Source organism: Odocoileus virginianus, chromosome 18 (assembly GCF_023699985.2).
Source record: "Odocoileus virginianus isolate 20LAN1187 ecotype Illinois chromosome 18, Ovbor_1.2, whole genome shotgun sequence".
NCBI lineage: Eukaryota > Metazoa > Chordata > Mammalia > Artiodactyla > Cervidae > Odocoileus > Odocoileus virginianus.
The window spans coordinates 7007844-7031800 of NC_069691.1; the positions used below are offsets into that span (position 1 = coordinate 7007844).

Sequence of the window (23957 nt, forward strand, 5' to 3'; positions counted from 1 at the left end):
ACATCTCATTGCCTCGGACAGGGTTAATGCCCACAGCTCATCTGTGAGGAAGGCTGGATGGAGCACCTGGATGTTTTAGCTTCCAGAGTAGGAGACAGGTTCAGCCTGAAAAAACAACCAAAAAAGTTGCCTTGACATTATCTTTGCTTGTAGACCATTTGAGGATACAAGCTGAAAGAAACCTCAAAACAAAGTTTGAGTTTTCAATCCAGGTAGGCAGCAGCTTGAACTGTACTCCTGCCCTCAACAGTTTCTTTTCTCAGATATTAACTGTGTCCATAAACTGCTTTGGGTCAACCTAGAGCAACATCTGGGGAAATAAAAAATATATACACATGATTGCCACTTGGCTCCGGGGTCACAATGGCCCTGGCCCTGTCAGTCACAGAAGACAGCCTGGGCACCGAGATAAACTCTCCCCCTTTACTTGACTCTGTCAAGGGAAAAAAATGCATGAGACTCACAGAACAGAAGAGCCATGGAGCTGCCTTAAAAAGGATTCAAGAACGTGCCATTAAATTTTACTTTAGGGGATCCGGTTAGCTCTAGGCCTTGCTTATTAGATCAACATCATCATTTAAGTTTGCAATATTACTAGATCTCGTGAAGCAGTTTTTCCCAAGTAGGATGGATAAAATTTTTCTGAAGATAGAGAAATGAGAGAAAAAGTACACGGTTTCTCATAAAGGAATGAGATAATTTCAAAAATAGGAGTCTCCCAACTCTCCTGGCAAACTCTATGCATTCTAAGTTACTTATATCCCCCCTTGCTGGCTTCCCTGGTAGGTCAAATGGTAAAGAAATCTACCTGCAAAGTGGGAGACCTGGGTTCAATCCCTGGGTCAGGAAGATCCACTGGAGAAGAGCATGGAAACCCACCATGGTATTCTTGCCTGGAGAATCCCATGGACAGAGGAGTCTGATGGGGTCACATGGAGTCACAAAGAGTCAGACTGAGGGACCAACGCACACACAATACTGGTCCAGCCCTCTGCTGTGGTCCTCCAGAAGTTATCCCCCTCCCTCACCCACTACTTCCTCTGATGAGCTTATTTGTAGGCTTTTGTGATTAACTGCTGTCCTAATTGGTGTCCCCATGTGCTTGATTTGTAACTTCGCATCAACATGATTTCTCCGTCTATGGATCTAACCATCCCATGAGATCACAAGTGCAGGGGCCAAGAGGCAGGGACCGGTTCTGAGTCATCATTGAGCCTCAGAACTTTAAAAGATGCGTGTATGAACAAGAGACTAATAAAGTATTCTCAAAGATTTACATGCCTGCATTTTCTTTTGATACAATTATGTGAAGGTAGCTGCTGGCTCCAGTTAATCCCTTCTAATAAAAAAAAAAAATCCCAAACAGTTATTATCATTAGTTTTTCAAGATTAAGTGTTTAATGTGGTTTACTTATTTTCCACAATACCTATGACAGTACCAACACAATGCAGATTTTTTGTTTTTTTTTTACCCACCAATAGTTCAAGAAACTCCCTCATCCCCTGGGCACTATTTAGAAACAAAGTAAGTGTAACTTCTGATTTACAAGTTTCTGAACAATTATGCAGCAATGTCTCCTTATGATGCTCTAGACAACTGCCTTCTGTCTACACTCTTATCAAAAAAGTATAGTACTGTATCAGGCTCTCATGCAGTTTTTGATTCTTGCTAAGGCACAGGCTCAAACATTTTTTGTGTCGTTAAAGACTTTTTGTGAACCTAAGACAAAAATTTCTTCTCTGGACAATGTACATCTTTCACACCCCCCAACACACAATTTTGCCAATACTTCAGGGAGCTAATGGACAGCTTGATAGCCAAGCATGAAATCCAAGATCCAAAGACCTAGGTTAAAAATATTTATCTTGGTAGTGGTGTTTATGACAACTTTTGGTTCTTATATATGACACTAAGCTACAACACCTGATGTTGTAGATAAGTTGGCCACCTGATGCGAACAGCTGACTCATTTGAAGAGACCCCGATGTTGGGAAAGATTGAGGGCGGGAGGAGAAGGGGACGACAGAGGATAAGATGGTTGGATGGCATCACCAACTCAATGGACATGAGTTTATGTAAACTCCAGGAGTTGGTGATGGACAGGGAGGCCCGGCATGCTGCGGTTCATGGGGTCGCAAAGAGTCGGACACGACTGAGTGACTGAACTGGAACTAAAGTTACAACAGACATGAAGAAACATAATATGAGTCAGGAGTATTCAACCAATATGTGGAACTATACACAGTTCAACTTAGCCTAACCAATTAGTATGGGCATCATGCACACCCAATTTCACTTCCCTCATTGAGGTCTGGACACTAAAGACTGGACAATACTATACTGGATTCAAGATAAAGAGCCTATTGATCCCAGAGTCAAAGAACAGAGTCAAGGGAACAACTAAGGGACAAGTGTAACAGAATGGTTAAATGGGTGAGCTCTGAAATCAGTCTTAAGTTTGGTCCTCGGTTCTGCCACTTCCTCCCTGTGTGGCCTTCAGAAAACTACTTACACCTTCAGAGCTTCAGTTTCATTATTTGTAAAGCTAAGACAATAATACTCCCTTCCACCTGGGGTGGCTATGAAGCTTAAACAAAATCACGTCTGCAAATGCTAAGCACAGTACTGACACAAAGCAAATACTCCATAAATGCCTATTTGTAATTACATTTTGAGGGAGAAGAACATAAGGATAGGGATGTAAATCTAGAGAAATAGCTGACACAAAAGACACAAAAGTCTCTCAAGTTCTAAAATAAAAATGTCACAGTCATCAAAATAAACAGGCTTACAAACCATACCATGTTAGAAAACTGGACAGTACTTTTGTGGCTATTATCTCCAGCCCTGAATTCTATAGATGAAAATATTCTTAAATGAAATTCCTAAGAGTCCCTACAAGTGACACACAGGATTACGTATTTTTAATGAGCCCATACTCCCTTCTTCTCAATCTTGGCTCAAAATTATGGGGCAAAAAAACCAAAATGCTAAGTCAAAATAGAATATTTGCTCATTTAACAAATATTTACTGAAGTTATTAAATAAACAAGTTATTGCATGTTTACTGAACAGTTATGAGAATTATACAAATATTTATTGAAAACAATAAGCTCCATATTGTTCTAGGCACCATAACTCTAAAAGGGAACAAGATCCCACCTGCAAGTGAAGGGAAATTCACAAACACACATGAACAAATAAATGGTAAAGTTTTGAGGAAAATAAAAACAGGCTACTTTACAGAGAATCAATTGGGTGTGAAAGAGCTACTACAGTTTGCCAGATAGGGAAGTCCTTTCTCAGGAGGTGACATTTAAGCTGAGATTTTACAGAGGAGCATAAGGAAGACCTTGTCAAGACATGGAGGATGGGGGTTCTATAGAAGGTAGAAGAACTAATGCATGATCAGTCAGGAAGATGCCTGGGGTGGCCAGGGATGGAAGAAAGAGACCAACGGGGCTGAAAGACAGTCACATGAAGAGAGTGAAGAGTATGTGAAATCCAAGAGGTGGGTGAAATGTCAGCTCACACAGAGACTTGCAGGCCATGATAAGAAACTCAGACTTCATTCTAACCAAAATAAACAGCCATCAGAGACAAACTATAATCAGGGGAGCAATAAGATTCAATTACTATTTTAGAAGAAGACCACTCTGGCTGCTGTGTGCAGGAGGAAGAAAGCAAAGACAGATGCACAAACAAGAAACTCGATCAGGAGGAAGCTGCAGGAGGCCAGCACAAGTACTGGGGACCGGCAGACGGCGGAAGCAGGCACCGCAGCGACGGAGTCCAGAGGCACAGCAGACGCCGTTTTTAAAAGGAGACCAAGTTGTGCTGGTGAGCTTGGGCTCTGCCCATTCATCCATCAGCCAGCCTCTCAGACACTGACAGTTAAGGCCTACAGTTCTGAGGGGTCCTGGGAAAGAAGGCAATCAAGAAAAAAGAACACAAAACACAAAACGGACTAGGGAATTAGCAGTAGTGAAATCTACAGCAATCAAGACAATGTGTCATCAATGGCAAAAGAAACCCCAAAAGAGACACCCAGGCTAATAGAACAAAGTAAGAGTCCATATAATGGACCCACACGACAGTCAACGGATTTTCGACAAATGGTGTGGGAAAAATTGAATTAAATAGTCACCTAGGGAAAAGAAAAAGAAAAGAAACTCAACCCAAATCCCCGTATCTTACACATAAACAAAACTTAACTAAAACTGAATCATAGTTCTAAAAGTAACAAGAAAACATAAGAGAAAAATATTTGTGGCCTTGGATGAGGCAAAGTTTACTGAGAAACAACATCAAAATTAAGACTCATTTAAAAAAAAAGTCATAAATTAGACAATGTTAAAAATTCCTGGTCTTCAACAGACACTAACAAAAAAAATTAAAGGATGACTACAGATTGGGAGAAAACATTTGAAAAATACATAAAGTTCTTATGTTGAATAATTTTTTAAACTCTCAATGATTTAAAAAATGGACAGAAGAAAAACAGGCAAAGATTTCAACAGATACTTATCAAAGAAGATACAGAGATGGCAAGTAAGCACAAAAAGACACTCAACATCTTTAGTCATTAGGGAAATGCACAGAAACACGAGTACTACTCTACACCTACTGGAAATGGCTAAAAATGCCCCAAAGCTGCTACTCCAAGTGCTAGCGAATGGGGGGCAAAGGTTCTTCCATACATGTTAGTGAGACAGAAAAACAGGATGGTCATTTTGGGAACCTGTGTCAGTCATAAGAACAACAGCGTATCAGTTACTTTAAACATATACTAACCATGACAACTTCTGGGGAAAACAACAAAATTTACAAAACTCTGTATGCTAATTTACTAGCACTTCATTCACAATCACCAAACCCTGGAGATAAGCCAACTGTCCCTTTCAAAGGATGAGTGGCTAAAACAAACCGGTATATTCATACAATGGAATATTATTCAGCTACACAAACAAACTGCCAATATAGGAAACCACACAGACAAATCTCGAACGTATTTTGCTAAGTGAAAATGAAAACTACACAGTGCATAATTTCATTTATATGACAGTATCAAAAGGGATCACTTTGGGAGAGAAAACAACCATCACGGGCAGTTGCCAGAACTAGGGTAGGAAGAAGGACTGACCACAAAGAACAAGGGGGTTTGGGGTGGCAGGAGAGAAATATTCTGCATCTTGAGCATGGTGGTAGTCACAAGGCTGTACTGGATTGTCAAAATGCATAAGACTATAAGATTGACGGGAGAAATATCAATAACCTCAGATATGCAGGTGACACCACCCTTAAGGCAGAGAGTGAAGAACTAAAGAGCCTCTTGATGAAAGTGAAAGAAGAGAGTGAACAAGCTGGCTTAAAGCTCAACATTCAGAAAACTAAGATCATGGCATCTGGTCCCATCACTGGAGAAACAGTGGAAACAGTGGCTGACTTTATTTTTGGGGGGCTCCAAAATCACTGCAGATGGTGATTGCAGCCATGAAATTAAAGATGCTTACTCCTTGGAAGGAAAGTTATGACCAACCTAGACAGCATATTAAAAAAGCAGAGACATTACTTTGTCAACAAAGGTCCGTCTGGTCAAGGCTATGGTTTTTCCAGTGGTCATGGATGAATGTGAGAGTTGGACTATAAAGAAAGCTGAGCACAGAAGAATTGATGCTTTTGAACTGTGGTGTTGGCAAAGACTCTTGAGAGTCCCTTGGACTGCAAGAAGATCCAACCAGTCCATCCTAAAGGAAATCAGTCTTGGGTGTTCATTGGAAGGACTGATGTTGAAGCTGAAACTCCAATACTTTGGCCACCTGATGCAAAGAGCTGACTCATTTGAAAAGACCCTGATGCTGGGAAAGATTGAGGGCAGGAGGAGAAGGGGACAACAGAGGATGAGATGGTTGGATGGCATCACTGACTCAATGGAAATGGGTTTGGGTGGACTCTGGGAGTTGGTGATGGACAGGGAGGCCTGGCGTGCTGCAGTTCATGAGGTCGCAAAGAGTCGGACACGAATGAGCGACTGAACTGAACTGATAAGCTTTAAAGGGTAAATTCTACTTCACATAAATTGTATCTTGATAAATTTTAAAAATATACATAATATTAATAAGAGTAGGTAATGCTCCCTATTTCAAATATTTTAAAAAATACAAATTTATAAATAAATATAGCCTAATTTTTACCATGTTTTCTATTACTTGTTTCTCTATTTTGCTGTCCTTGGACACTAACATTTTATTGAAATTAAAATGTGCTAATAAAAGTTGATTTACATGTGGTAAAATGTGAAACCAAAGAGTTTACAAATACCAAAATCTTAGTAAAATGATTTAAATGTAATCTGAGGATCTTTTCAGAACATGTTCCAGAAAACATTTAAAAATATTCAAAGTAAAAATGAAATGTGCCTCTTTGATAGGCTGCAATGAATGAACAACTTGATGTAATGATTAAATTATTTTTACTAGTCCACAAAAGTCCTTATAAGATCACAAATGCATTTTTAAGTAGATTGATATCCTAGAGAGCTTTGAGGAGGACACACACCAACAGGCCTTAAAACTTAGTCTAAGGCATCTATCCTCTAATTGCCTGTTTGGTGGGGAGCCTGTCTTCTCTCTCCCAGCTGTGAGAGACACAAAGCAGGCTGGGTCTACGAGGGAACAGGTCTGGCTACATGGGAGTTAGTTGGTGATGCTGCTTGTAGAAACATTACTGGGAAGAAGTCAGTAAGTGAACTAGAAAAGGGGAAGCAAAACTTGGTAGGGGGAGGAGGGGATCCAGGGTGGAGATAGGCTTCCCTACTGGTTCAGATTGTAAAGGTTCTGTTGCAGTGAAAGAGACCCTGGTTCAATCCCTGGGTCGGGAAGATCCCCTGGAGAAGGGAATGGCTGCCCACTCCAGTATTCTTGCTGGAGAATTCCATGGACAGAAGAGCCCGCCAGGCTATAGTCCCTGGGGTAGCAAAGAGCTGGACATGACCAAGCAACTAACACTTTCACTTCTCAACCAATAAAAAAAGGAATAACAGTGTGCAAGCTTGCAAGCTGCCTTGAGTGAAATCTTTTCTGTATAACAGTTCCACCTAGTACTCTGGACCCCAACACAGGCTCAACCTGCTGTGCACTGGTGTGAATGAAAGGCAGGTGGGTATACCCAACTCCACTTTCTTCTAGTGGAAGCCAAAGCCCAAGTGCTTTAAGCTAAGTGGCATGTACCCACCCAGACACATTCTGCAGCTCCTCTAACACTGTTTGCTTAACTCTACCTGGAGCTATGGAAATACATTTATTAGGGAAAGGAGGGAGTGAAGGGCTTCTCTTGCAACAAGAGCAGAACAGTAGCATGTCAGGTTAACAACAAATAAAGACAAACCTGACTAACTTCTAGAAATTTCTTCTAGAGAAGCTTTGTAACAGAAATCAACAGAGTGAATATCATAAACACAAATTAGAAATTCTGTTCCGTACCTAGGTTTTCTAGAGAGTTCTGAAGTAGAGACAGAGTTAAAAAATTACTTAAATATATCAGAGTCTTTGTTATGAAAGGAAATTACTGCCTCTTAGAGCCTCATCAAATTATAGCACAAAGATTAGATTATAGCTACATCACTCAGTAACACAATCCCCTGATCCACAATAAATGAACAAGTTTAAAAAAAAAAAAGTGAGGGCAGACATACCAATATAAGATGGAGAAATGTGTAGAATGATGTTAAAACTGCTTTCTTTGACTTAAATACAATCATGTTTATCATGCTTTGTAAGAGCAGGTAAGCAAAGCCCTACAACTGCAGAAGACCAACCCCCTACCCCCAACCTTTATCCCATCAATCTGTGAACATCAAGTAGCCAATGGCCAGCACTTTTGTAAAGACTTGAAGCTCCAGGCACCCTGTTTAGTAATGACAAAGCTAGAATAACAATTTCTGATAAAACACAAATCTATTTTATAGCCTGTTTTTAAGTTTATTCCGTATTATATACATTTAGAAAATACCCAACAGTAATCAGATAGGAGATTAACAAGAAAGGGAAGCTCATTGAAAAGTAGCTTTCAGTTACTGTCAGTTCATTGAAAAGTAGTCATTTAAAAAATAAGGTAAAAGCTGAGATGTTAAAAAAAAAAAAAGTTTCATGCATGGAACTCACAGCAGAAAACAAACTATGACTGTGGCACTTCAGTTCAATCACCTGCCTACACCAAAAAGTCCCCTTCAAGAGGTTGAGGCCTATGAGGTCAAATACGGAGCTTCTTAGATCCTCCAGGACAAGGCATGGCTGCATCTGGAGAAGTGATTCCAGAACGGGAGTGGCTCTGGGCAAAGTGATCAGGGAAGGAGGAAACCTCAAAACAAGGTAGTCGATCACTACTTCAGGCAACTGAGCTCCATCCAGCAGGAACCTTCAGTGAAGCACTGTATGCAGAATGCACCTCAAAATCACCCAACAAACGGAGAGGAGGGGAGCACTCGACTGCCTGAGCCTGGGATGATCCCACAGTGGGGAGAAACTCCCTCGCACTCACACGCAGAAGTGAAAAGTGGATCCCCACAGTAAGGACTGGGGAAACAGAAGAGCCTCCCAGTCAGCTGAGGAGAGGTGTTGCCAAGCCACAGGAAAACCTGTGATGGCAATGACTAGAGAGAAAGGTAGATAAGCAGGGTATGAGAGTAAGGTGGGCCCAGGAAGGGTAACAGGGCTTCCTCACTGCGGAGATATCTGTGCCCAAAGGGTTAACAGCATAACCACTGCGAGACTAACAGTACCTCTGGAAAGCCTTCTATTAGCAAACACAGAAGAGAAAGAGTATGGCTCTCAGATACCTCTAATTTTGCTTTTGTGAAAAAAAGAGTAGTTGTATTTCTATCTCAAATTTTGTGCTACTGGAGGCTATGATGTAAAGAAGGGGAAAACACATACACATATTCTTATCTGTCGGGGTGTTTGTTGCCTAATGGCTAGTTAGTTTATAAAGACAACAAGGAATACTATCATAATGGTGGATCTAAATGTCTCTGAAACTTAAAATGGCTGTTTTTAAATCTGTAATGGAAAAAGGACATACCATTTAAAATTGTCATACTGCAAGGGGTCGAGCCGTAATGCCAATCTGAAATGCATATGGGGTGTGTGTGTGTGTGATTTAAGAGCCAGTCACATGACAAGGACGAGAACACAAAATGCTAAGAGAAGGGAAAAACCCCGAGGGCATTGTCTTTATTTTTTTTAAACTAACTCAAATACATAGAATGGTAAAGGCAGAGTCATTTAAATCATTTCCTTAGTAATACAAGTAATATTTAAATAGATTTAATAGTGCTGCTCCAAACCAATGAATTATGGGTTTAAAACCTATTAAAATGTAATGTTTTTTTCCTGAGCTGAGAGGAGAGAGATTTAAATCCACTGAATTTTAATATTTCAGCTTGAGCTGCAGGAGGTAGAGAAAGTCCAAATGAACTATTCCATCAGCACCATTCAAGCATGAACATTTTAATCAGTTTTACTTCCTTGGAGTTCTCTAACACAGTTTACGCTGTCATTCTGAAAGCACTTAACACAGAGAGTGTGAAAACCCACCAAGGCTTGTTATTGCCTTCACAATTGATGGCAAATAATTTTGCAGACTTCCTATCATTAAAATGTCACTGCTAAAAATTGAAGTTCAGCATTTCTTGTGCTAAACTGCATTTTCCTACAACACCATGGCATACCTGTTCTTAAGGATTTTTTAAGGGGGTGTGCTTTTTTTAAAAAAATGCATATTTATATCATTTCTTTCCTCAAAGAGGTTAAAAAAGTGAAGGAAGGAATCCAGAGGAACCCCAATTTCTATTTTTACAGGCTAAACATTTCCTTTTCCAATGTCCATAGTGACAAAACTTTTTCTCTTAATGTTAGTTTCTTTCGTGAAATTCTTATGAGGTTCCAACTTAGCCTCCTTTATTAAGCATAACCACATTCACACAGCATGTGCTGATTATATAGTGTAATGGATTTAAAGAACATTTTAAGATAGTCAGATGACTCAATTTAATAATACAGGAAATGAAAACATCATTTCTAATTAGATCATATTACTGATTTAAAACTACAGTTTGTGTGTTGTTCCAAGAGTGTGATCTTAGAGATTCTAATTTAAAAACACAGTGGCTAGCAGGACACATGACATGATTTAACTAGATGCAGAACATTCCCACAGCCCATTTGAAGGAACTCTGGGAAAGCTTCGAGGAAATGGGAAAAACGAACAATTCAAAGCAAAACAGGAAATATTAACTATAGAAAACAACACAGGCCTTTCCCTGGGTTTTTTTTCCTTATAAATAAAAGACAAATGATATTTAACTTATTTCAATCTATCAACAGTTTTAAACTGAACATGACCTGTGAAAGAAATCATTATAACTGTGTTTCATTCCATTAAACACAACTAGCTTATTGTCAAGAGAACAAGCCGCCTCTCCAGGTTTCAAGCTCACTTCAGCTTTTTGCATTTAAACTGCATGGATCACTGGTTTGGCTCATTTACCAACGAAGGTAGAATAATATTGCAGAGTTAAAAAGGTGCTTCATCAGATTTCATTAAATTGGGGAACATCTGCACTTGTCTGGATGGTGTGCCTACATATAAAACAGATACATATGCAGTGGCAAATAAATGAAGGTCTGCAGGGGCTTAGATGGGCCTTTGCCTCTCAGGAGGGGAAGTTCCCTTGGTGCAGAAAATCACTGTTGACTACCTAAAAATTAAGTCACAAAAATCTAAAACTGACCCCTCGTCACTTTTGGCAGCAGGTTAAAATATCACCACCTCACAACACAGCCATGCCTTAACAGGGCCCAGAACAGTAGGTGCATATAGAGGGACACAATGGTATAAGTCTGAAAGGTAGTGGACACGAGGTGCTAAGAGGGGCTGAAACAAAGAAGACGAACAGCAGCCACAGAAATGCATCAAGTGAGTCGGTTGTGATGGGGCTCTTCCCTTCGCACTTGGTTTGTGATTTCCCAAAACTGCTGGTTTTGTTTTTCTATTTCTGCAATCTGTTTTTCAGAACAGATTACGTGATTTTGATTCCATTTTCAGCTCAGATACAAATTATTTGGAATTGCCACCAGATCCACAAACTATAGCACACAGTGCTTTGATAGCGTGCAGCTTTACTGACTTAGTTCTTCAAATAAGTCTTTAGGTCACCAAATGAAATTAGCTTTAATAATTAAACCCATATATGCACAATATGTCTGTCAGTTACTCAGCTACAGTCTAACAAGTCATCTTCTGCCTGAGAAAAGGCAATCTGCCATCCCATTCAAAACAAAGTATGTAAAAATGAAAGAGATATAAAACAGTGTTATATACTTGATGTGATGAAAGAAAGGGAACTTGTTCTGCTTTTATATCTTCCCTCATATCTTTAAGCAACATCCAACACAAAACAATGCAGTTTTGATTTAGATTAATCTCACCACTGTCCAGACAGTAACTAATAAGACTCAAAAAGAAACAAAAAAGCATTCCAGAAAAGGCTGCCCACCAGACATGAGGTAGGCTAGCTACCTGTATTTCAGAAGTTCATATAAAAATAAACACCACACCAGAAATGACCCAGGAGGCTCTCCTATGGGTCCTCACCCACACATTCTCTCCTTCAACAGGAGACAGGATAGCAGGTAAGAAAAACAGGTTCTATGCTGAGTGACCTTGAGAGATTTGGTAACCGAACTATATTCCAACAGGAAGACAACAAGTGCTTCAAGCAAATACAGCTGGTATGTACATATACGCTAACGTGAAAATATAAGCTTTCTCAGTGTTTAAAAAAAATTATTACACTGCCGTTCTCTGGAATTTCTGGAAATAAAAACTAATTGTGAAATGTAATTATCTCTCATCTCTACCCTACCCCCAGAACACAGAAAATGTATAAGAAACGAGTCTCTACATGGCTTGTGATTCATCCTCTTCTTTCCAACGGGCACTTCCAAGGAAATAAAGGTTACTCTTCTCCATTTACTATGCCTTCTAATCTACTACCAGTATTTTCTTGTGGTCAGAGGGACACAAAATAGAGCTCAAAATAGCCCATTAAAAAACAAGTTGCAATCAGACTATAGCTCCACAACCATCGGCAGCCATCCCAGAGTTCTGATTTCCTTGTTAAAAGACAGAGGCATAATTGAAGCAATATCTTCACTTCAGATTGATTATCAGGCGACCCTTATCCGCATCTTCACTCAGCAATTTGAATTTTAATGAAAGTAAATGGAATAATTAGCATTTCAAAGTGTGTTTGATACACTGAGGGCAAAAAAAGAGAAAAGACTTTTGTGTATTATCTATACACAAAAGAAAGTATTGGGCGGGGGGCAGAAAGAGTAAAGTACAGTTGACATGTCTTCATTAAAATAATCTACAGAACCACTCCTAACAGCTGCATAAACAGAGATGTGAATATTGTGCTTTTTGTCAGCTAGGATTTCTTGCCTTTCTAAGTTTTAGCACCTTTTTTATTACTGGTTACCTTAACTGAGGAGAACAAAAATGTAGTGGATTTGGAGTAGCTGCTCAAACCCATGAATTCCAGCAAGATTTCTATGCAGCATTACTGGTACTGGGAGGGATTTTCCAACTGGGCCGCTGATTTTGCAAAAAGCTACACAATTCATCTATCATTTTTACTACAAATGGACACTAGTCCTTAAGAACCACTCATCAAAGGTGAGGAAGAGTAGCAGAGAGATGTGAAAATGTATATTTTATTTCACTAAATATGATATTAAGACAACCCATTTTTGAGGAAAGATAAAAGAAATCAGGTCATTTTAACATTAGGGCAATCTGTGTCTTTTGACTGGCAATAGGCTAGCGATAGAGGCTGATTGTGAAGGAAAGAAATACTATGAAAAAGAACTACCTAGTCTCCCTACGGGGAGAATTTTCAGGAACATGTCAACTGGTATTGGTGAGAATGTGTCCAGAGTTTCGGAGGCAGCCATCAAACTTGGTGAGATTGAAGGCCAAGTGCTCCATTTCACTATGGGATCCTCTATTGCCTTTTGCCTCTTTGACTGAACAAAATTTAAAGAGAGCGCGCGAGAGAGCCAGCGACAAACACTGAGATGATCAGAGCCAAGACGGAAAGGCCACGTACCCCGATGATGGCGTTCAGCTCTGCCATGGTCACCTGCTTGGCCCGCTCCACAGCCTGCACCACTTGTTGCTGGTGCTATAAATGAAGATCAGAAACAGAATACAATTATTTGCTTTCTGGTCAGTCAAGAACAGCTTTTCCTAACATGTCCTCTAACTTTAATTACATGCAAAACAGGATTCAAGGGGTCTCCATATTCAAATAAAAGCCCCAAGTGGTGGAAGACTGTCGAGGGTACCTCTGTGTCTACAGAGCTGAGGAGTAACTGGACATCCAATCGCAGGGATCATCCCTGTGCCCCCATGAAGGATGCTCGCTTACAAGTGATAGAAGCAATTAAATTGTACTTTCGAGTCAGTAGGACACTGTGACCCAACATCTTCCGATATACTAACAAAATAAAACCACCCATCCCACCTGCTTTCTCTATATCACCTTACTCTCTGCCACCAACAAAAAATATGTTTTGAAAATATTTCCTAAAAGCACTTATTTTTAAGTTTCCACCTGGTATTTGCTAGAGAAGACACTAGAAGGACACACAGACTTCAATGTTTATGTTTCAGTGCTCTTATTTTTACTTCTGTCAGGAAGGGCTGCATATTTAAAAGATATTAAAAATGTACAACTCTTGCCAGCAGCACAGTAAAGTTTAAGGACTTCAGGTATTCCTTTTAAATGCAATAGGAAAACTAAAATCCTAAAGTTATTTTTCTTTTGAAAACTTAAGATGGAGAATATAGGAAAATCCCTCTGACCACAATTCAATTCTAAAGAGAAAGAGCAATATCTGATTTTAGTAATTTTTCTAATATAAGAGAAATTAAATGTCATAGAAGTCTCTGCCTGGAGGCACTCATACCTGGACATACACAAGTACTTATACAAGTACCCCCAAAATGTAAATATTATTCCTAACTAAATACACTTGAACACTCTAGTACATACTCAATTCAGTCTAAAATAGGTCTTTCCTGTACTTTTTTCAACTCGGTTTGGTAAACGAAGAGCCAAAGAGACGGTGCTACGAAACAGGTACTCCTGTGTGGCTGGGGAGAGTCTCCTTTTGGTTGATTCCAGTTGAGAAATGTACTAATTTCTCTACTGGTCTGTGCATATGAAGCTCAGCTATCATACTACTTAATGCACAGAAAGAGCAAGGCCATCAGTCATATGTGACCTACCTAATACTATATTCCAAAGTCCCCAAATACACAGTTACTGGGATAAACTTGGTGACCACTACTTCCATCTCCCAGCTGTGTAAGGTGGTAGTGGGAGAGGTGATGTGGGAAAGAAAACTGCTTCAGTTTATCTACATGTGGTGTCTTCACTCTTGATTTCCTAATCTTTATTTTATGCCCATGAATAAAGCAAAGAAAACTGTCAAGTAATAGATCAGTGCATTATACCTTGATTCTTTTAATTGCAAGAGTTTATTTCCAAACAAGAGCTTCAGAAGCAATCCCCAAAATCTTGATAGCTATTTCCATCCATCTTTAAAATATTTGCCAAAGTGAAATAATTCACTTTCCTCCTTCTCTGAAAGTAAAAATCCTGAAGATTCATGAAAACACTGGAGGGAACAGAGAGGCATAGGTGATAGAAATGGCCAGTCACAGTTCTCCTCTGAAGACTACCTAACCATATCATATAAGTTTACTGAACAGCTTCCATGTACCAAGCACAGAGCTCATATTTAGATTTAGGATAAATCTGGGTGCCAGCATAGTGAAAACTAGCAGCACTTACAAAGTAGAAAAAACAAGAAAACAAAAACCCTGCAGAATATCCTGGGAATTAGCTAATACTCAAAGTGAATTTATGGACAAAAATTTTTATGGCATTTTCTACCTTTTACTTTCCAACACCCAACAATGGCTGCTCAAAACTTCCAAGAAACTGAAAGCCAAAGGAATACATGGACCCTTATCCAACACACATATCTCATTCCATTCATGCACCCATTCGTTAAACTTAAGTTTTTAAAAGCACTCACCCTGTGCCATTTCTGTACATTACTTCCATGTAACTGAAATATCATCTCCTTCACATTAAGTATTCAAAGAACAGTTCCATGAGAGAGAAATGCAGAAAATATATCTAGTTAGGGCCTTTCTACCATGACGATCACTCAACTCGTGCTTCATAAACTGGATTCCAACTGCCAAGATGAGCAAAGATGCCTTAGGCAGTGGGGATTTCTTTCTGACTTGGCATTAAAATCAGGTACGTTTACTGAGAAAACCAGAAACACACCAGTGAACCGTAACACTGACATCAGATGCTTTTATAGAAACTTGCTAAAAAGCTAAAATGACAATGGAAGTCATGATTCAGCTCCTTCCTTTTCTATCATGGCAATGGCCATGGGCTAGTACCACAACTGAACTTTACCTGTAGGTTCAGGATTTTACTTCCCTATTTCTGCTTACAACTGTGAATCATGTGGCACTGGCACTTAAGGACTTTTTCAACAGGAGCTCCCTAAGACAAAGAATGCACCCTCCCTGTGAGTTCTGAAAGCACCAGAAACACCCCGACATTGCTCACTCAGCACACGGTTAACGCTGTATCACACCCTGAAGCAGCAGCAGGAAGGGCAAATGATCATAAAAGAATGAACACTGGACGAAGAAAACCCAGAACACTCTCACAAGTGCACCCAAAGAGGCATTGTTTTTCCATTTTCAAATTTTAACATGTAAGCTCTCTGGCTCAGAAGATACAGCAAGTTTTCACATCTTAGAACCGTGATGGCTTTCCCATTATGTCTGCTCTCTCTTCTCTTCCCCTTCCCCATCTGCTCCTCTCCTCCCACTCCACCCACATCTCATTTCCTCTCCCACTTCCTGCCGATCTCCTCTGTGGCCTCACCGCAAGTGGTGACAGCCACTCTAGCCCCAGTAAATCTGGAGGAGGAAGAGTCCTGTGACCAGTCTCACTGCTCAAGCTGCTCACTCAGATACAAACTCCCAGTCTGAACTTTCTATCAGTATCACCAAGTAAGGAGCCACTAGGAATGTATTAATAAGCCATGGCTCTCTGAGAGACAAGACTCCAACTCGGATTTGGAAGAGAAAAGAAAAGGGGGGCGGGGGGCTCAGATATTTATTCTTTAAAATACTGTGATTTATCATTTTCTAAAAAAAAAAAAAAAGCCCAAACAAAAATACTTCAATTTTGATTATGGCTGCACAACTCTGGAAATTTACTAAAAATTACTGAATTGCACACCTAAAATGATTTTTATGATGTGTAAATTACATCTCAATAAATTCTGTGATTTAGGGAATACATGCATGGTTGTAAAAAAGGACTAGTAAAATGAAACTCTATACATTAAATCACTTGCCTACTTACTTTCATCATCATAAAATTACCTTTTGCACTTAAAGTACTGAAAACATTTTTTCCTACAAGAAAGAGACTAAAATAATACAAGCTTATGATAAGTCCAATAAAGCCTACTGAAAATCAGGCATTTACAAACCACTAGAATATAAATTCCTTATATGTTGAACATACGTTTCTCAGAGGACACCATTAGGGCAATACCTGCCATGGCAATACTTTGGGCCATGACAATAAAAATTTTAAAAATCTAAAAAAACCCTTTAATTTAAAAAACTATATCACAACTTAAAAATTTTTTTTATTATCTCTCTTTTTGATGGGGGTAGTAAGGACAGACATGTACAAGGAGCTAGGTTTCTCCTCCAGATATGTGGAAATGCAAAAGTGAGCAAGAGATAATGCCACTCCCCCACACACATATACCTTCCACAGGTGGCACAGTGGTAAAGAATCTGCTTGCCAATGCAAGAGATACAGGAGATGCAGGTCTGAGCCCTGGGTCAGGAAGCTCCCCTGGAGTAGGAAATGGCAACCCACTCCAGTATTCTGGCCTGGAAAATCCCATGGACAGAGGAGCCTGGAGGGCTAGAGTCCATGGGGTTGCAAAGAGTTGGACATGACTGAGCGCGCGCGCGCGCGCACACACACACACACACACACGTCATGTCCCTCCCCCCCACACACAATTCACACAGAGCATCTTATAATACAAGAATTTAAACAAGGGAAGATTATTAGCAGGAATGGTCAGAACAATTCCTGAGGCAACAAGGAAAGGCTTTGTTTTCTTATTCATTCATTCAATTATTTATTAAGCACCTACTGTGTCAAGCACTGTGGTAGGAACCGAGATTAATGAACAAGACAGTGAATACTCAAGAGGTTTTGTAATTACAATTGCAAGATAGTTTCCACAAAGATGACTACAGGATGCTACACAACTGCTCATCAGAAAAACAGCTTATCAAACCTTAGAGCTCTAGAAGATTCTTTAAGGAAGTGGACCGAACAACTAAGACTAGGAGAATGGGGAGGAGTTCTGTGAGTAAAAAGCAAGGAGAAGCGGAGCGGAGGTCGACGGAACAGCCTGGATAGGGTCCCGAGGCATAAAGAAGCATGCCCATCAGGGAACAGAGAGAATGTGTGGCTGCAGAAGGACGGTGGGGGAGGGGACAAAGCTGCAAACATAAGGCAAAGCAGGATTCTGAGGCCCTTCCTGCGCACAGCAAAGACACTTCTGGAAAACTCTTTCACGTGGAAGAGGTGTTCACAAAAAGGACAACAGAAGTAGGCATGTGGAGTCATCTGAGTGTGGTGCGGGCATGCTCCACAGAACCACATACCAGTGGGGAGTGAACTCTGCGAGGCAGGAGGAGGCCAAACGGTGAAAAGCTCTGCATGACAGGCCAAGAAGCTGGACTCTACCCTGGGAAGATACTTCTTATTTAAAATTTTTAAGCCGCTGAGTGCTATCAGTTCTGCATTTTAGTCAGATGGATCTGCTAATAGTGACAAAGCTGGATGACAGGGGGATGAACCAGATTAGAGGGAGAGAGCTAATGCAATATTCTAAGGGGAAAGATACTGGGGCCTGAACTCACAACCTCATGCACAAGTTTTATCCACTTTGGGGCAGTGGGCTCTACTATTGAGTAGAACTCGACCTCCCTGTAACTTCTTCCCACCCAATTTGCCTCTAATTTCTCTTCCACAGTAGTGCACCTCAAAGATTTGAGAATGGCATGATGCATGTTTTCAATTTTCTCCATTCCAGGTGAAACATCTCGAGGTCACTGTCTCTCAGAGGCCCATCCTTCTAGATACTCCTCTGGTGTGCCCAACTTGCCCATCCAGACTCAAGTGGATCCTAAGCAGATCAAACCCCAGTAAAAGTGTCACTCCATGTCTATTAAGTCAGACTAAAACCCACTGAGTCTTCTTCAGCAGTTTACTAACACAAATAAGCTTTAAATTTAACCAAAATCCTTCTAGTCAGTCTTTCCTAAATATTATTCCAAGAAATGTTAGTCCCTTAAGAAATTAGGTATTATTTACACAAAACAAAATTTTAAAACTCACAAGATTTAACTCAACTAACACCAGGCAAACTGCTCATCTGCTCAGTTTCAAATCTCAAGAAGAGGGCAAATACGTATGCAGGCCTTTCCAAACAATTTCGGCTGTGGAACTTTGGCTCTCAGGACACACTCTGGAAACTGTCGCCTGTGTCTTTCTCGTACAGACCATGTGGCCTTGGCGTCTTCATTCTCACTCACATGCAGGCAGGGCGTTCTTTACTGATATGTCCAATAAGTCCTACTGGTCCAGAGCCTTCCAACACAAAACTCTGCAATGCTGGAAATGTTCTAATCTGTGCTGTAGTGACTAGCCACATATGGGTGGATATTGAGCACCTGAAACGTGACTACTGTGACTGAGAAACTGAGTTTTTAATGATATTTAACTTTGAAAAGTCAAAGGGAAAGCATCAGTCACTCAAGTCATGTGCACTCTCTGCGACCCCATGGACGGCAGCCCTCCACCAAGCTCCTCTGTCCAAGGGATTCTCCAGGCAAGAATCCTGGAGTGGACTGCCATTCTCTTCTCCAGGGGAACTTCCCGACCCAGGGATCAAACCTGGGTCTCTCACATTGTAGACAGATTCCTTACTGTCTGAGCCACAAAGCCACTCATATTTAACCTTAATTTAAATCTAGATAGTCACTTACGGCTATGGCTACTACACTGGACAATGCAGCTCTAACCTAAGGTACCTTAAAGCTTAGGTCCAGTAATAATCCAACTGCTACCTAACAAAAAGTCAAAGAAATGAGTCAGGTTCTCAAATATGCACCAATTTTCTTGGACACATTGATAAGAGCTGGCACTGCTGCCTTTGGAAGGAGGCCCACATTTGATTAAGTGTGTTCAAAATAATGATTTGAATTATTTTTTTCTTGTTAATATTCACAGATGCAAGGCAAGAAAAGCCTACAGAAAAAAAGTTCTCCCTCTTGAGAACCATCTTTCATTTCCTAAGGGGAAGCAGGTCATGATGCTACCATAAGGATCTCACCAAGTATCCAACTGTCAATCCAAATACACGACCATGCAGAACAAGCCAATTAGTCAACCATGGAACATGGGACAGGATTATGCTCTGATGCCTCACTCAGTGTTAAGAAAAAATGTTTTTTAAATGAAAGGTTGCCCAATGTAAAAAGTAGAAAACTGGTCCAAATCCGCTAAAGCCCCAATCCAGGTGTGTTAGTCATTTTAGGACATTCCTTAGACATAACAGCACTGTCACAACACATTAGCAACACTGATAAAATGGCACTGACTGCAAAGCAGACATGTCCAGTGAAGGTTGCTGGCACTTAATGAATGATCTCGGAAGATGGTCTTACAGGTGTCACTGCATACTTATCAGGGGATCTCTGGTGATTTCAGCCAAGCTCTCCTACATCAAACCGTGTTATCCACAAGCCATTGATTCCTTACAAAGTTAACAAGGAATAAGACAAGTTAACCTGGTGCCATTATGAGGCGAGAACACTGCCACCAGTGCATGTAACCACTGCATTTAGTTCATTTCCTCCCTAAGGCGCAATATGAAAGTGACTGATCACATTTTTCAACTTCTATTTTACAATGATTCTATACATGCAAAATGCAGTTCAGAGTAATTCAGTATCATGTTAAGCTGGGTGCCAAAAACAAAAACAAAAAACAGTACTACAAATACAACCATTATCTCATAACACAGTGAAAGGTTTTGTTTTTCATCAAATTAAAAGGACCAAATTTATGGAAAGTAGAAATAACGAAACAGAAATTCATGTGTCATTTGATTTGACTGGCTATCTTAGCCTACTGGAACTTAAATGCGTGGTATTGGTACTATACAATTGCAATTACTATATAATTGTGTATTATTTTCTACTATTTAAATGCAAGGTAGATCACCCAAATAAACCTACAGAATTCTGGAGCAAACACAACTACTTGGTGCTACTACTCGTTAGAAAAGCTAACTAGGAAATAAAAAGTTTTGAGTTAAAATTAAATTTGCCCCCAAAAGCATTCAAGTTAGAACGTTCCTTTAGATAAATATAAGAATAAAAGTAAAAAGGCTTAAAATTTTTTCTAAAGGTTTTAATGATCAGAGAGCTTTTCTGTTAAAATGTGTTCAAAATAATGATTTGAATTCTTTTTCTCCCCCCAAGTTAATATTCACAGACGCAAGGCAAAAAGAGCTGCTCACTCCAACCTGGGCTCCTCTACCGCCTCCAGGAAGCCTGCTTTCTGCCTAAAGAGCTCGAGGAATAAAAAACCTTAGCAAAGGAATTGCAGACGTCTAGAGGAGGAGGGGAACTGGCACTGAATGCCCTAGAAACAAGCTGTAACAACCTGTCGAAAACAAGGTTAAAGATGAATAATGCCATCTCTCCAAATCTAATGATGACCATGGTTTAATAAATGGGAATTGGGAAGCCACTGGTCCTAAGGGACCACTTCCTGTTCTTTCACCCTGTCCAGTAAGGTACAAACATACCTTTCAGGTTACTTCAGGCTGTGGATACAAATGGCTTGAAGTCCAAGACACTAAAATGGATCAAATTTGATGCTGCAAAACAATCAACCTGAGGTACTTTTTCTGAGATGTCTTAAAATTCCACAAAACCAAGAATGAGTTATCTAATTTATTTTCCATGATTTGGAGGAGAAGGAAACTATCAAAAAATTTTGATCCCATTTTCTCCAGCTCAAGGACAAGATGTATGTACAAGAGTATGTCTGAGATAGACGAGGGGTATGTCTGAGATAGATATAATTTAAGGGTTCACAAATGTTCCACTTATCAGAAGCGATTTCCTTAACAACAACTTTTCCAGTTTCAAGTGGCATTTTCCTTCCAGCAAGGCTACTATAAAATATGGCAGGCCTATGAGTGACCTCCTATATTCCATTCTTCAACAGAGAGGTGTCTTCACAAGTCTCTGTGCTTTTTATAAAGTATGGGCATAAACACAGGTTGTGCATCTAGATCTAGACAGCCCACAGGGCCCATCACTGCTCATGTCAGGTTCCTCTACACCCTCTGTGGGCGTATGAATGACAAACAATACCTGATGGGTGACTCTTTTCCCTATAGTTTAGACCCTGCAGGAGATTTCTATAACAAGAACTATGCATTATTTTATCTTTTATGTGATTGCTAAAATATGGGTTGTAATGATTATACAGTCAGAGATAAAGTTTGTAACAAACTTCCCTTCAAATCAACACTGGCAATAATAATAATGCTATTTCATGCACAGCACTGTATCTAGAAACAGTGGCTAGCTGTCTCCTGAAATCCTTTCTCTTCCATTAGTGTAAGTTTTAGGTGGGCATACTCAGCTAGGACTACACTTCCAAGTCTCCCTTGCAACTAGCTACGGGCACATAACTAGGCACTGGCCATTGCAAAGTGAGCACAAGTGGGAGCAGCATTCACACCTGTCCTTAAAAAAGAGAAAACTCATGTCTCACCCTTCCTGCTGGCTGGGGGAGGATGCGGTGGTGGCTAGGCATGATGAACATCAATACAGAAGGAAGCTGACTTTCCAATATTGTGGAGTCACCAAATTAGCTACAGGTGCTTCTATGCAAACTGTTATTTGAGAGGAAAACAAACTTGCCCAAATCACTATTCCTTTAGTCTCTTTAACAGGAGCCTGATACCCAGCAAGGTCTTTTACATGATCACTAGTCCTCATATAGTAACCCCACAGAACAGGTGTCTCATTTTTCAGATGAGAAAACTTCAATCCAAAAAAAAATAAAAGTATTGTGTTCAACATGATCAAAGAAGCAAGTGACTAAGCCAGGATCTCGTCCCAAGTCTGCCTGTCCTTGGGCTCTTAGTACACTCCTTCATGCATAACCTAATTCTTTCAATGAACTCTGCTCCTTATTAGGGGAGCAACAAGTTTCTGAAAAATACACACACTACTCTAGGGAAAGGAGACTTTCAACTATCACATAATACATTACCATCTACTGACCTATAATCTATTAGGGGTTTGAAGTTCTCAAATGTCTTAAGAACACCTGTTGGTCACCATGAAACATACTCTATAACCATCTCAAAGATAAACTATTCCATTTTATAATCCAAGGAGGGCAAAGTCCAAAAAGCACAAATGTCTTCTAAGTAAGATCCTTAGCTAGTGCCCGATATTTACTTAATGCTTAATCTAATAGGATAAGATAATACTTACTGGTTTTCCAAAAAATACTCCCTCCGTTCTGAAAGATGGTATTCCCTCTGTTCTGAAAGATGGTCTGTGTGGAGCTAACCACCCACTGCTGGAAGCAGCCCCTGGAGCTGCAGGCCAAGCTCACCTCACAGGAAGACCGCCAGCCAGCCCTTTTGGAAGCATTACCTTCAACAACTCCTCCCAGTTTATCAAGTCCCTCCCTCCTCTCCAAATGCCTTGGGACCCAAAATAAGCTGGAATAAAATTCATTTCCCAGAAAATGTTGAAACAATGACAACTACTGGCCTTTACTCTCCCCAGTGCTTTACATGTTAATACATATGATACACATTGCAAAAGGAGTTCCTCTCAGCATGTATGGGAATATTACAACTCACAGAGATGAACTCTCCCAGTGTAAAGCCACTAAGAGGCACAGTTGGTGCAAACGCCAAATTAGCAGAAACACTGTGCCCTGCTGCCAGGGTGTAACGAGTGGCACACAGTTTTCAATCTACGTTAGAATCTCCCTAAACGTATGTCCCTGGAAACGGGGCAAGGGGACATGGGAGATAAGCCCATACTTAAAGGAATTCTTCAATTTTGCTGAGGGCTCCTAAGGCCTAAGGGTCTTCAGGCTATATCCTGAAATCGCTGATGAAAAAAGAGAGTTCATCCACAGAAACTACTTGGAAAAACAAAATTAACTCCAGCTAAGCCGCCAGGTATTTAAAACAGCCAGTCTCCCAACAGGGTTGAGAATTTTTTTTTTTGATAGTTCTGTGGGTAGGACATAGACCCCATCCAAAATCACTGCATCTCCTGAGCTCTACAGGTTGAACACCTTGAAGAGCTGTCACCCTTTTGGATCTTTGCTGGCTGGGGAGAGACAGGTGTTTGCTAAATGGGAAAACTATTTTTGGGAGCTAGAAGAGAATCACCCTTGAGGCTACCTCACTGAATTTTCAGCTAGTTCACAGCCCTGAGTTGTTTTAATTCATACTTTTTTCCTCTGTAAGGACATCAGAGAGGAAGATAAGCAATACTCGTTCTTCCAAAGAGCAGTGAGTAAAAGAGGAGGAGGTCTGGCTCCAGGTCCTCTTAGAAGGGAACTCAGAGCTTCTCGGCTATTGCTCAGCTACTACTGCCAGTCAGCCTCAATAGCTGCTTATTATTATGT

General features: G+C 40.3%; 1 protein-coding gene across 8 annotated transcripts in view; it reads right to left on the reverse strand.

Annotated features, from left to right (window-relative positions):
* Positions 1-23957, reverse strand: part of TLE4 (TLE family member 4, transcriptional corepressor) — a 151169-nt gene that overhangs the window by 84492 nt on the left and 42720 nt on the right. For 4 of the 8 annotated variants that reach the window (XM_020903218.2, XM_020903214.2, XM_070480311.1 and 1 more), the window contains exon 6: positions 13173-13247. The exons of the other annotated variants lie outside the window; for them this stretch is intronic. In XM_020903218.2, coding sequence (XP_020758877.1) covers positions 13173-13247 — 75 coding nt within the window. The remainder of the gene's footprint in view (positions 1-13172; positions 13248-23957) is intronic. 8 annotated transcript variants of the gene reach the window in all.